The 13,180-nt window shown below is 59.9% G+C and overlaps 1 protein-coding gene across 1 annotated transcript; it reads left to right on the top strand.

Moving 5' to 3' along the window:
* The first annotated feature begins 85 nt into the window (after positions 1-85).
* LOC117646946 (23 kDa integral membrane protein-like) lies at positions 86-2,319 on the top strand. The gene is made up of 5 exons (XM_034388335.1): positions 86-228; positions 344-520; positions 909-1,070; positions 1,400-1,615; positions 1,957-2,319. Exons 1-5 carry the CDS (start codon positions 151-153, stop codon positions 2,029-2,031), a joined length of 708 nt encoding a protein of 235 aa, XP_034244226.1. The 5' UTR covers positions 86-150; the 3' UTR covers positions 2,032-2,319.
* The last annotated feature ends 10,861 nt before the right edge of the window (positions 2,320-13,180 follow it).

Raw genomic sequence — 13,180 nt, 5'->3', positions numbered from 1 at the left:
TAGTGGATTCCGATAAGGAGTGCCAGAAGGATCTAGTCCCGGCAGTGTGGGGGCGGATCCAGGGCCGGCCTTTCTGGGGGGTCGCCGTGCCGAGACGACGGCCAGGCGACGGCCCAGGCCCGCAGTCGAGGGCCGCCCGGGCAGACGAGCATGCCGACCGAGACGGGGCTCAACTGCCACAATGGCACCATCAAGTACCTCCTGTTCGTGGCCAACTTCGCCATCGCTGTGAGTGACGCCGTGCAGTGCGCGCGGTCAACAGTCCGCGGGGCATCGCTTTCGCAATGCGAAGACGAGACCCTACAGTGTGCCCTCGTTGACGTTGGCGCCTTCTCCTGCACAGCTGTGTGGGCTGGTCGGCATGGCCCTGGCGGCCTCCCTGCTGGCCACTGACGCCAGGAACGTGGGCGACCTAGGCTGGACCCTGGGCGTCATCTCCACCATCGGCTTCCTCACCTTCTTCATCGCCTCCCTGGGATGCCTCGGCGCCATCCGGGAGAACAGCCGAATTCTCATAGCGGTGCGTCTCTTCCAGGAACACGTCCAAACGAATGTGACAACAATGTCTTACGGTGAAAGGCTGCACCAACATATTATGGTGGAGATTTTCTCCAAATTACAAAAGAAATTCGACAGAATATCTGTAAGGTACAATGAATTTTAAACTGTAGGTTACGAAGTCAGCTGCACCACCATTATATGAAGAATTTTCACCATAATATGGAGAATCGTCACCATAAGACTTTTAGAGTGAATGCATTATGTTCCTTTGAGCATTGTGTTACATTCGTTTCAACGTGACTTAGCTAATTTCTAAGTTCTAGTTCAAAACACGTCAAATCCAACTAGTGGGCAGCTTTTTGTTTTTTCATTTCTTTATTTTTTGCCTAATTTTGTTGTCCCGGCAGTACGCGGCGTGCCTGCTGGCCGTCATCGTCTCCCAGATCATCGCCTGCGGCGTGCTCATCGCTTACTCGGACTTCGCGGACCAGACCATCGACAGGATGTTCCTGCACGCCAAGATGGGCGACCCCTTGTTCGGCTACACCGTGGCCAGCATTCAGAGCAAAGTGAGTCAAGTAAAGTTTAGGTTATGTGAGCGTCAAGAATTCGGCGACAAACGCTCGCAAACGCTGCCCCACGCCCCACTCTCGAAAACGAAAATTTGCTGCTGTTTGGGTACTGCACGAAAAATGAACAGAAAGAGAACAAGTGAGCAAAGGATGCTTATTCGGAAATTTCCGGAGGCTTCGTGTTTCAAAAAAAAAATTTTGGAACCCACTTGATGAAACTTGTTGCAAGTTTAAAAGTCGAGATCGGTGGTATTTTTTTAAATTGCCAATCAAATCCTCCGGGAATTTCCAAAGGGTTTTTTTTTATCAGTGTATTATCTTTGCAGTTCCACTGCTGCGGCTACAACAGCCCGTCCTTCTGGTACCGCAGCAACGGCAGCGACCTGCTGCCCACCAGCTGCTGCGACGGCGTGCTGCTGGACAAGTGCACGCGCGACGACGCGCGCCTCTTCAACGTGGGCTGCCGCAGCGCCTTCGTCGACTTCGTCAAGAAGTACGGCATCGCGTTCGGCACCGTCGGCCTCGCCATCGCCCTGCTGCAGGTCAGTGGGCCAGAAGACCGGTGGAGGCGGCCACAAATCTAGACGCGTTTTGAGCTCCGGAGTCGCTAAATGGGACTCGAACCGCACGTGTGACCCCACCAATGGATTGCTCTCCGAGCGAGGAGTCCATTGGTGGGGTCACACGTTCGGTTCGAGTCCTTTTTAGCGAAGCTGGAGGTCAGAAGTTTTGCCACCTCCACCGGTCTTTTGACCGCGACTGTGCACGCATCGAAAATGTAACCGTGTACTCCAGTACAGTACACAATTAAATTTTCAAGCGCAGCTTTGCCAGTGCACTAGCAGAGGGGGACTAATCACCGAATGGGGGTGTTCCTGCTCAGACCCTGGGCATCTGGTTCTCGCTGGCGCTCGCGGCGCGGATTCGGGACCTGGAGCGCCGGATGAAGGGGCTGTGAAGCGCCGCCAAGCAGACCCGACCGTCCAGACTCCGCCAGACGCTCGCCGCACCCTCGCCGACGTCGCCTGCAGACTGAGAGTCGTTGTCGTCGCGCTGTCCCTCTCGCACCCAGACGGGACGCCCCGTGAGTGCGAGAGAGACGGAGCGACGAAAACGGCCCCGCGACGTGACTGCAGCCTCGCCGGCCTCGCCTCCAGCGACCGCGGCCTTCGCGCGGCCGCCAACCCTTCTCTCCACTTTTCGTTTCTTTTTCTCTTTTCCGAATATAATCAAGTTGGAAACTGGAGTGAGTGACCCTTTCTTTGTGACCCCAGCCCCGCGCCGCCAGGCCCAGGCCCCTGCAGCTCCACTCCGAGCAGTGGCCTCGCCGCTTCGTCTCTCTCCCACCCTACTGCGACGCCCTGCGAGCGAGCGAGACGGAGCGACCGGGGCACTGTTAAAGGAAGCAGCCTGCTTGCTGGCGTGCACACCAGCAGTGAGCCGGCCGACCAGCAGACCCATTCCGAGAGTCGTTTTCGTCGCTCCGTCTCTCTCGCACTCATGGGGCGTCCCCGGTAGGTGGGAGAGTGACAGAGCGACGAAAGTGACTCTCGGCATCAGCCCGCTACTCTGTCTCCCTCGCACACGTGCGGGACGCCCCACGAGTGCGAGAGAGACAGGCGAAGCAGAAGAAGAACCCCGCGGCCGTGCCAACGCCGTCGCCAGCCGTCGCCTCGCCAGCCCCGCGGCTCCAGCTGGCCCAGCATCGCCTTGGCGCGGCCACCGTGTCGAGTTCCCACCTGCTGGCTGGCTGGCCCTGGGCACAAAAACACCCCCCCCCCCCCGTCTGCACTTGGCACCCCTTCCCCCTCCCCCGCCCCTCGCGCCCCCTCTGCTTGACCCGCTGGCGGGGAGCCAGCTCTTATCTGGGGTACTTGAAGCCTGGAAGGCCGGCCCGCGCACTCCGCGGCAGTCGCTCTATCTCTCTCGCACCGATACGGGACGCCCCGCGAGTGCGAGAGAGACAGAGCGACGCTGCGCGGAATCACCCTGCTGCCCCGACTAGTCCGGGCTAAAGCAGGCGGCCAGTGAGCTGATTCCGAGGGGCTATCGTCGCTCTGTCTCTCTCGCACTCACGGTGTCGCGCACAGGTGCGAGAGAGACAGAGCGACTCTCGGAATCAGTCTGCAGGGTCGCGATCTGCTCGCCAGAAGGGTGGACGCCAGCGCCCCGACGACGGAGAGCGAGGGGGGGGGGGAGAATTAGAGCGACTGGGCGTTCCAGAGCAGCCAAACGGCTCATTGGGAGACTAGGGGGGACGCCAGAGGAAGGCCGGAGGAGAGGAAGGCCGGAGGAGAGGGAGGCCGGAGGAGAGGAAGGCCGGAGGAGAGGAAGGCCGGAGGAGAGGAAGGCCGGAGGAGAGGAAGGCCGGAGGAGAGGAAGGCCGGAGGAGAGGAAGGCCGGAGGAGAGGAAGGCCGGAGGAGAGGAAGGCCGGAGGAGAGGAAGGCCGGAGGAGAGGAAGGCCGGAGGAGAGGAAGGCCGGAGGAGAGGAAGGCCGGAGGAGAGGAAGACCGGAGGAGAGGAAGGCCGGAGGAGAGGAAGGCCGGAGGGACGCGCGCGAGCCGGAAGTCATTGGCGGCGCCGGAAACGCGCGGACTAAAACCGGAAACGAGACGCGGACCAATGCGGTTATCGACCGCGGCCGCGTGGCGCACCACTAATCGGCGGGGTCTTGAAATGCCGAGGCGATACGCAAGGACGTTTGTTTTTTGTTTTATTATTGTTCGTCCACTTTCAGCCGTTTACTGACTATTTTCTCATCAGCAGACTCATTTCTGTTAGCAACCATAATACTTAAGCAATTGCTAGGTAATACTGACAAAAAATACTAAGTATTATGGTTGCTTACAGAAATGCGCCTGCTAATGAGAAATAGTCGGTAAAAAACTGAGAGTGTCTTTTGTTTATTTATTTGTTTACCAGGTCAGATTGGCCTGAGGGAGGGACAAAGTAGCACCTTCTGCCCAGTTCCAGGGGTAACGCTTTTGCCTTTTGCCTACCTTTCAGAGGTGGATGTCTAGGAGCCAAAGAGGGGGGGGGGGGAGGCCTGCTGCCCTCCCTTTAAAACTCCGACCTTGTTTGTTTGTGTGTTTGTTTGCCGTCGTCAGGCCGTTTATTCAAATCACAGAGACCGACCGACAGCGCGTGGCCCGTGTCGCGTTTCTGTTGTGGACCGATTCACGAATAAAGCGAAAGGAACTGAAAACAAAACAACCCAAAAAGGAACAAAAAAAACGGGATAAACGGAACGAGGTCGTTTTCTCGTTTTCATGGCTTTCCCTCGCCTTTCCCCGTCTTTTTATTTCGTCATTTAACCGCGTTGCCACGCCACTGCTAACTCGTTCTCGAATCGCCACAGCGATTTTTCATCGTCGTTGTTGGCTCGGATGCACGCTGGGGCGGTGGAGTCTTTGTTTTGCCGCCGTCGCACGGAATCTAGGCAAAACCGCGATGCAACTCCTCCCCCTCCTCCTGCTCCCCCCTCCCCTCTTTCCCCGCTCAGTGCACTTGCAACCCCGCGCTCTGCTTGTTGCCGGCTGGGCGGGGGAGGGGGGGCGAGTACAGTCACAGTCCCATATGTGCGCTGATCCTGTTTCCGCTGCTGTCACGTTCGCGTTGAGCCCTTTCCTCTCTCTCTCTCTCTCTCTCTCTCTCTCTCTCTCTCTCTCTCTCTCTCTCTCTCTCTCTCTCTCTCTCTCTCTCTCTCTCTCTCTCTCTCTCTCTCTCTCTCTCTATCTCAATTCGTGCGTGCCGCCGCTGGCTTCACGCGGCGCATGCAAAACGACAGGCCTGTCAACCCCGTGCCCCCCTGGCCCACGGCTGAAACCGCGGGGGCGCAAGCCTCGCGAAAACAATAATCCGTTGTGGTGGCAATGCCTCTGGAATGGCGGATCTTAGCGACGTCGGGCATCAGACGAGTTGTGTCCGAAATTCCATTTCCGGTCGTTTTTAATTTGACACGTCCGGGCTGACACGTTCGGTTCGAGTCCCATTTAGCGACTCTGGAGCTCAAAACGCGTCTGGGACTTTGACCGCGTTGACCGGTCTTCTGGCCCACTGTGCGCTGGCACGGGGTAGCGCCGCGCGCACGCCGAGCGGAGGGGGAGGGGCTGTGTAAGGTAAGGGCTAGTGAACCACCCGGGGGGGGGGGGGGGGGTACCGTCGTCGGCGTGCCGTGTGGTTAACCGCTCGTTTCGCAGGGGCCGCGTGCAACCCCGCCACCGCGACGTGCAGCCCCGCGAAGCCCCGCGCCACGACGCGCAGTGTTGCCAACGATGGCAAAAAAAAAATCCCACGATGCATGTGTGAAAAGGGTCGCCAACCTCACCTTGCTAAAAATGCAAAGCGACAACATTCCGAAGAGCAAAGTGAAGTCACAGCCTGGTCGGCAGACTGGGGTCGGCGACCCTTTGGAGATGGGCAGTGCATCGTGGGATTTTTTCGTCCGCTTATGTGGCAACACTGTGTCGCCTCCGAGCGGCATGAAACAGTGATGCAGAAAACAGTTTGCCGGTGAATAATTTAGCGATTCCGGCCGTCGAGGCTCCGCGGCGGCGGAGGGCTGCTGCTGTGTGCCCTTCCCATAACGGGCCGCTGCACTCGCCTCTCCTGCAGACCGATTCCGAGAGTCGCTTTCGACGCTCTGTCTCTCCCGCACCTATACGGGACGCCCGGTGAGTGCGAGAGAGACAGAGCGACGAAGAGGACTCCTCGATATCAGTCTGCTGCATAGCGCCGCGCGCCAGCGGACCGATTCAAAACGGGCCTTTCGTCACTCTGTCCCCCCCCCTTCTCTCTCTCTCCCTCTCTCTCCCTCTCTCTCTCTCTCTCTGGCTCTCTCTCTCTCTCTCTCGTTCGGGGCGCCCCGTTATAGGTGCAAGAGAGACAGATGAGCGACGAAGCACTGGACGAGCGAGCAGCACTGTGAAATCCCGGCAGTCTCTTCATTACCAGGCTGCAGACAGACTCATGGAACTCGTGATGGGACATCCCGTGAAGGTGCGAGAGAGACAGAGCGACGAGGACGGTTCCAGCAATCGGTTTGCAGAGCGGGGTCGGCGGCGCAGGGGGCGGGTAGGCAGCGCGGCCGTTCGAGACAGAGCGGCACGGCACGTTGCCTATCTCCTCCACTGCAGGCGCTCCCCGCCGCTCCCCGCTTTGCAAGCTGACTGTCTCTCTCGCACTCTTGGGTGACACTCTTAAGGAGTTCCTGCGCACTTCCCGGTGTGGGGTTAGAGCCCACTCCCATATCCTGGACTGTTGTTTGTTTTGTTACCACAGTTGCGGGAAATTTGGAGAGAACGCCATTCACGTTTCAAAGCGGACGTGTTAAAAACGCGCAGTGAGTCTTTGTGATCGGCTGCCAACTGGAAGAGCGAGCTGCAAACTGCTGAAGTCCGCCGGCAGAGTCTAGCCTTCCATTTCGCCGGGCCGGGGACCGCGGGCAGGCAGTCTGGCGGCTAACTCAACCTTGACTTGAACCAGATTTTCCTCTTAGTGCGCCCGTCTGCCCTCCTTCCCTGCGCGCAGCGACCGTCGCTGGAACTGGAGTGTCTTCATTGAGGCTGGAGCGGCAAAGCGCAGCCGGGAAGCGCATCGACGGTGTTTACTTTTAATTGCTCCGCACCCCGCCCCGCCCACCTCGCCCCACCCCGCGCCTCCCTGCCCCACCCCGCCCCACCCCGCCCCGCCCGTGTGTCTAGAACGTAATGAGTAGACAGCGCCACTCGAAATGCGGGTGAAGAGAGCAAACACCGAGGAAAGTATAAAGCAAAGGGGCGAAAGGAACAGAAGAAACGAGAACGCAAGGAAAATAAAAGTTTGACTGGCGCCACGGGCTAAAAATGTTTCATTGCCTGTCGGAAGAAAATTTTCCTTTCGTTTTTGCTGCTACGCGGTTTTTGGGACCGGGAAATCGAGCGGGAAGAGGGGCAGACCCTGGCAAGGCCCTAGCCAAGGCGAGGCCCTCCCTGGCCCGGGCACCAATTAGGACAACACCTTCCTTCAACTAAGTTTGGCCGACAGGGCGCCGCGCCAGGCGTGTAAATGCAGTACACCGCCACACAGTGGGCCAGAAGACCGGTGGAGGTGGCCAAAAGTCTAGACGCGTTTTGTGCTCCAGAGTCGCTAAACGGGACTCGTACCGAAAGTGAGAACCCACCAATGGATTGCTCTCCGAACGAGGAATCCATTGGTGGGGTCACACGTTCGGTTCGAGTCCTGGTTAGCGATTAGCGACTTACGAGCTCAAAACGCGTCTAGAATTTTGGCCGACTGCACCGGTCTTCTGGCCCACTGTGCTCCGCAAAGAAAAACCACGACCACAATATAAGTCACTGGAAATTTGAGAGGCTACGAATCTTTTCCTACCAAGCCTTGCCTAGGCTTTGAGGCCGCGGATAAAACATGCTGCTAACTTCAATCTCGAGTTATTTATGATGAAACTGTCGCCTTGAAGTGATAAGAACGTCATCCTCTGTTTAAGTCGCGAAGTGACAACAAAACTTTCACAGCGTGTGCGTTGCAATAACCTGGAGGCTGATCGGACGCCCAGGGAGCCTCGTGGCAGGATATTACTATCGCCTCCTCGGAGGCGGGGCGAGTTTACTGGCAACGGCGTTGCTTGTGTGTTGTCCTGTCGTGTTTCGGGCCGTGGGTGCGACCCTTGCCGAGGCTAAGGACCTGCCTGGAAGGGCTGCCTGCAAGGGCCCGGAGCCCTTAGCCTGAAAGGGGTCCTATCAGGGGGGCCGGGAGGGGAGGCGGGGGAGGATGGCGAGTGCAGGCCGAACACACACACACACACACACACACACACACACACACAGACAGACGACGCATCAATGAGGAGGGTGGGGGCTTCCAGCCAGCCGCTCCCCCCCCCCCTGCCCCGCCCCGCCCGACCGTGACATCCAATTTGGGTCCTGATTGCCAGGGCCGCCTGGAAAAGATGATTAGTCAGTGCTGCGACGCGACCCGCTACCCGCACTGCGACAGCCCCGGCGACAGCCCAGTGCGGCATGCCACTACACTGCTTGTTAAGGCCGTACTACGTACTGGCACACTGTCTCGGCAGCCCGTGCTCTCCAAGTGCGCGGCGAGTGTCGGGGTGCGACTGCAGACTGACAGCCGTTTCCGTGGCTCTGTCTCTCTCGCACTCACGAGACGTCCCGTGTCGCTGCGAATGAGACAGAGCGACGAAAACGACTCTCGGAATCAGAGTACTGCCCATTGACCATGCGCGCCCACGCTTTTGCCGGGCGACTTTGCGACCGAAGTTTTGCGTCTCCAAAGTGTCGAAATCGTCGGCATCCCGTGCTTTGCTGCTACAACATGCACCCGCCCCCTCCGCGCCGCACAACACCAGGCCAGCCTAGCTCGAGCCTGGCTGGGCCTGGCGCCGACTAGTCGTATCGATCCGCGGAGGGAGGGGGAGGCGGTCGTACGGCCCGTACGCCCCCCGCCCCGCCCCGCCCCGCCACGCCCCGCCCCGCCCCGCCCCGTCGCGCGGTCCGTTACGTAGCGTTACGCGTTGAAGACGACACTTTCACTTTCGGATTCCCAGACCGGCTTGCCAGGACCCCGTCAACCCCCTGGTGCGGCCCTGGCCCCGCCCCGCCCCGCCCCGCCCCGCCCCGCCCCGCTGGCTGCCGGCCCGTGCCGGCCCCCTACAGTGCCCTGCAGTGCCCTGCAGGGACTCGCAAAGTCCGCCTCGGCGCGGAAAGGCGCCAGGCGGCCTGGGATTCCAAACAACGCCACCTGAAGGAACGCGGTGAGCGCCGCCGCTCTGTCCCTCTCGCACTCATGGGGCGTCCCGAACGGGAGCGAGAGAGACAGAGCGACGAAAACGACTCTCGGTCTGCTGGGTGCGCGTATCGGCAGCGGGGGGGATTTCAGCGGGACGTGGGCACAAGGGGCGGAGGGGGGGAGGGGTAAGTCGCGAATACCGGCGAGCGCCCCGTCGCGTCGCGCCTTGCAGAACGCGTCCTCTTAAAGAAAGCGGAGGGGCTGACTTCCGAAAATAAACACAAACACGACACCACACACACTCTCTCTCTCTCTCTCTCTCTCTCTGTCTCTCTCTCTCTCTCTCTCTCACACACACACACACACACACACACACGCGCGCGCGCGTGCGCGCGCGCCCATGCACGCACCTTGCGGGGGTGACGACAAGAGGGGGGGGGATCTCGACTGAACCTATTTTCGGCGACGCCAATGGGGGTCACGGTTCGCGGATATGGGGCAGGCGAGGTGGGTACAGTCACAAAAATGGCCATCCCCTATTTTCAGGGATGAAACCGGGTTGGGGGACGGAACTTCCCCCTTCCGGCAGGGTGCAGCCATGGCACCGGATGTGAAAAGCAATCTTTGACGCTCCACTGGACTCGCTGAAACGGAGAATTCCGGCAACGAGCTCGAGATGACGACTGCCTCCAAGTGCCAACCGTGTCGCTGCCGGCCGGAATCCCAATGGGAGTCGGTCCGTCCGTCCGTCCGTCCGCCCGTTGGTGTGGCTGTGGCTGCGAGTGGCACCCACATTGCGGTCGACTTAGGCAGAGGCAATAAGGATTCGCCTCCATATCTCTAATCTGGCCGGCAATATGGAGCGCCTCACAGCGGAAAGGGACGGGAGGGGGTTGGGGTGGGGATGGAGGGGAGGGGGAGGGGGGCACACCGCAGGAACAGGGGCGCGCGGTGTGCGCGGGGTTGTCGGAGTTCGCCGGGTGAATTTAATTGGGCGTGCGACTGGCTCAGTGCTTCATACCGCTCACCACTGGCTCTAAGCTACGAGTGCCTCGACTACCCGGCCCAACCAGTGGACTCCGGTCCACTGTGCGGCGGTCCTCGGCTTCGCTCGGCTTTACAGTGTGGGCCCGCCCTGGCTGCAGTAAAGCGAGAGCGGGGAATTATTCAGCGACGTACCGGTGCCGCGGGTTCGAGTCCGGGCGGGGTCGAAAAGGTACCACGCTCTGTGGGGCGGAGGCTGGAGGCTGCAGAGTGGGATTGGAGTGGTAGAGAGGGGGAAAGGGGGGGGGGAGAGTCCCTGGGGAAAGGTGTGGCAAGGGCGAAGCGGAGTCAGGAAGGACCGCGCCGTCCTGCCGCCGCCCGACGCCGTCAAGTTTCTTCAGCGCGAGGCCTTGAATGTCGCGAAAGGTGGGCGGGCGGGGGCGGGGCGGGGCGGGGCGGGGCGGGGCGGGGCGGGGGCGGGGCGGGGCGGCGGAAGCGCTCCCCTTTGGCGCCGTCGACGGCAAACGGCCACGGTAACAAATGGCCGTCCAATGGCAATGGCGCCTCGCGGCCGTGACGTCACCATGACACCGCGGTGACTTGAATAGCCACCCATCTTGCTTGATGCTGGACAAATTATAAGTTCGGCGCTAGGTGGGTGGCGTGCATAGCAACCTGATGGCGCAGTGGTTAGAGTGCTCCGTTCCTGACTGGCAGGTCTCGGGTTCAAAGCTAGTGCCATGAGCAAATTTTTCGGCAACGGCAACAAACTTCTTGAGGAGGTCTATCCGGAGACGATTGAGTACCAGCGCTGGCAGAGCGAGCATCATGGCCCTCCGGTAGCTCAGTGGTAAAGAGCTTGATGTGGGAAGCGGCAGGTCCCGGGTTCGGGACCGGTAGTATACACAATTTTTTCGGCGACCAATTGCTTGGGGGGGTATATCCAGAGAAGATTGGGTACCTGCGCAGGCAGGGCGGGTGCCATGGCGTCCCGGTGGCTCAGTGGTTAAGAGCATGATGTGGGAAGCAGCAGGTCCCGGGTTCGAGACCGCTCAAAGTACCATTTTTTCGAGACCAGATTTCTCGAACGGCAGCTCAAGAGGAGTTGCGACATCGCCGCTGACAAGCTGGTTCGGTGGCTGAGCGGTCAGGGTAGAGGAGTTGACTAGACTCGGCTCTCGGGGTCGCGGGTTCAAATACCCAATGTGACCCCTCTGAGGTAAGGCCTCTGAATCTGGACTCTCACTGTACCACAGAAACCGCGCGCACTTCGGGTGGGCCAGCCCAATACGAACTCCACTAATCTGTCGAATTGCGCGGCAGGGAAGCGTCGGATGAAGGCCCGGTTCCCATAAGAACACCGAAGCTGATCGGCGGGTCTCCTTGAGACTTTCGTATTGCCACTTTTTGCTGCCGATTTTTTCCATGAAACGCACTGCGGGAATGGCGCATCATTGCCCAGCGGTACAATGAAGTTCAGTGTGCAAGCTACCAGGTGCGAACTGGTCTTACTTCGGCGTCTTGGGCCCGCCGTAGACTCGTTTCCAGGACCGAGAGCCCCAAACATTCCGTACCGTCCTGGAAACGGGTGACAAACGTCGCCAATGACACCCGTTTCCAGGACCAAACGGCAAACTGGTTGAATTTCGCCACTCCCGTCCTGGAAACGGGTGTCCGGCTACCTCAGGGACGCGTTACGGTCCTGAATCTTTCAGGACCAAGTCTAACCGTGGAGGGAGAGCGAGGATGTCGACAGCGTCTGCCAATACTCTCTCTCTCTCTCTCTCTCTCTCTCTCTCTCTCTCTCTCTCTCTCTCTCTATCTATCTATCTCTCTCTCTCTTATCACGCTCTGCCTTTCTCAGCCAATAACTCGTGTTAATAAGCCAACGCCGTGATGCCGAGGAGGAATAGGGCCCGGGGGGATTAGGGAGAGGGGAAGAGGGGAGGAGAGAGGGGGAGGAGGAGGGGGAGGAGAGAGGGGGAGGAGAGAGGGGGAGGAGAGAGGGGGAGGAGAGAGGGGGAGGAGAGAGGGGGAGGAGGAGGGAGGGGGGGGTGGAGTTCCAGCGCCACCGCTAATGGGCTTGCATCAGTTTCAGACCGGTACAGCTCTGCTGCCAGTAGCAGGTCTACGGAGGCCTCCAAGACATGCCCCCCCTCCAGCCCTCTCCTCGTCCTCCAGGACCTCCAGGACCTCCAGGGCGGGGAGAGCCTTGCATCGCTTCTGCCTGCCTCAGCCCCCGCAGCCCCTCCCGCCTCCAGCCCCGGCGTCGCACAGGCAGGATCTCATCCTTCGTAGTATGCCTTGAAATATGATAGCGTCGCCTGCACTGGAGGCCGAGGGGCGAAGGGAAGGGTGCGGACTCGAAGGCCGGGGCGGCCCGCGCTGCGTACTGCGTACCTGCTCCGCAGTGCTCTGCACCCGAAAAAATTACCTCTTGGTTCAAGAGAAAAGAAACTGAGAAAACGATAAAAAAATCAAGGAGCCAATTTTTGGGTGTGCAGTGCAGAGAGCGAGGCCCAGCCGCCCAGCCCTCTACAAGGAGATCGGCAAATCACCGCTACGCTTGCTTGCGCTGCGCAAAATCAACCAATACTCTCAAAACCTTTAAAAAACGTGTTTTCAATCGAATAGAACAAAACCACGGTGTGTAAAGCCATGGTAAAGCGAGGAGGAGGAGAGGGGTCGTAGAACGGCGTCTTCGGCGCGGCCTCGTAACCCACTGCAGCGATCCGTCGGGCCGCCGGGCCGCGGGGCCGTCGCAGTGAGTGCTGCTCCTGTTTTTACTGTTTTACTGCCCGTCCCGGCCGAAAAGCCAAGCCGGGCAAGCCTCGGCCTTTGCGCTGCGACGCCGCGTTGTCGTTGGACTCGTTTGGAACGATTTGTTGCCAGCCTCGTCTGCCCGGCAGCGGCCCTGTCTGCTGCCAGCTCCGCCAGGCGGCACTGTCGGCCGATTGCCGGCCCGTGTGTCGACGGGGAGGTTTGAGGGGGAGGGGCAAGCAGGCATTTAATCCTGTTTATTCCTTCGAGCCGCCCCGGCCCGCCCCGGCGGCGTCGCGTAGCCTCGCCCAGAGCCTCCGGCGCCGCTCCGCCGCTTCGGCGTGCCGTCGGAAGGCGGAGGACACCCCGTTTGTCCCATTTTATACACCCCCCCCCTTTTCCACAGCCCGTGCTTCCCGACTCCAGTCGCCTAGTTTCATCCTCAGACCGCCTCCACCCTTCCCCCCTCAGCCCCCCGTCCAGCCCAAATCCCCCATCCCTCTTTTTCCTATGCCAGAGTGTACCTGTGCATGATCAGCGTACAATGCCCGCGCGCCGCGTCCGGGTGCAGCGGGACGCAGCGAAAAACAAAGTAAACTCAACGTGTTAAAATGAAAAT

This window comes from Thrips palmi, unplaced genomic scaffold, assembly GCF_012932325.1.
Source record: "Thrips palmi isolate BJ-2018 unplaced genomic scaffold, TpBJ-2018v1 HiC_scaffold_2, whole genome shotgun sequence".
Lineage (NCBI taxonomy): Eukaryota > Metazoa > Arthropoda > Insecta > Thysanoptera > Thripidae > Thrips > Thrips palmi.
Note: the sequence above shows the minus strand (reverse complement) of the source record. Positions and strands in the feature narration are given on the sequence as shown.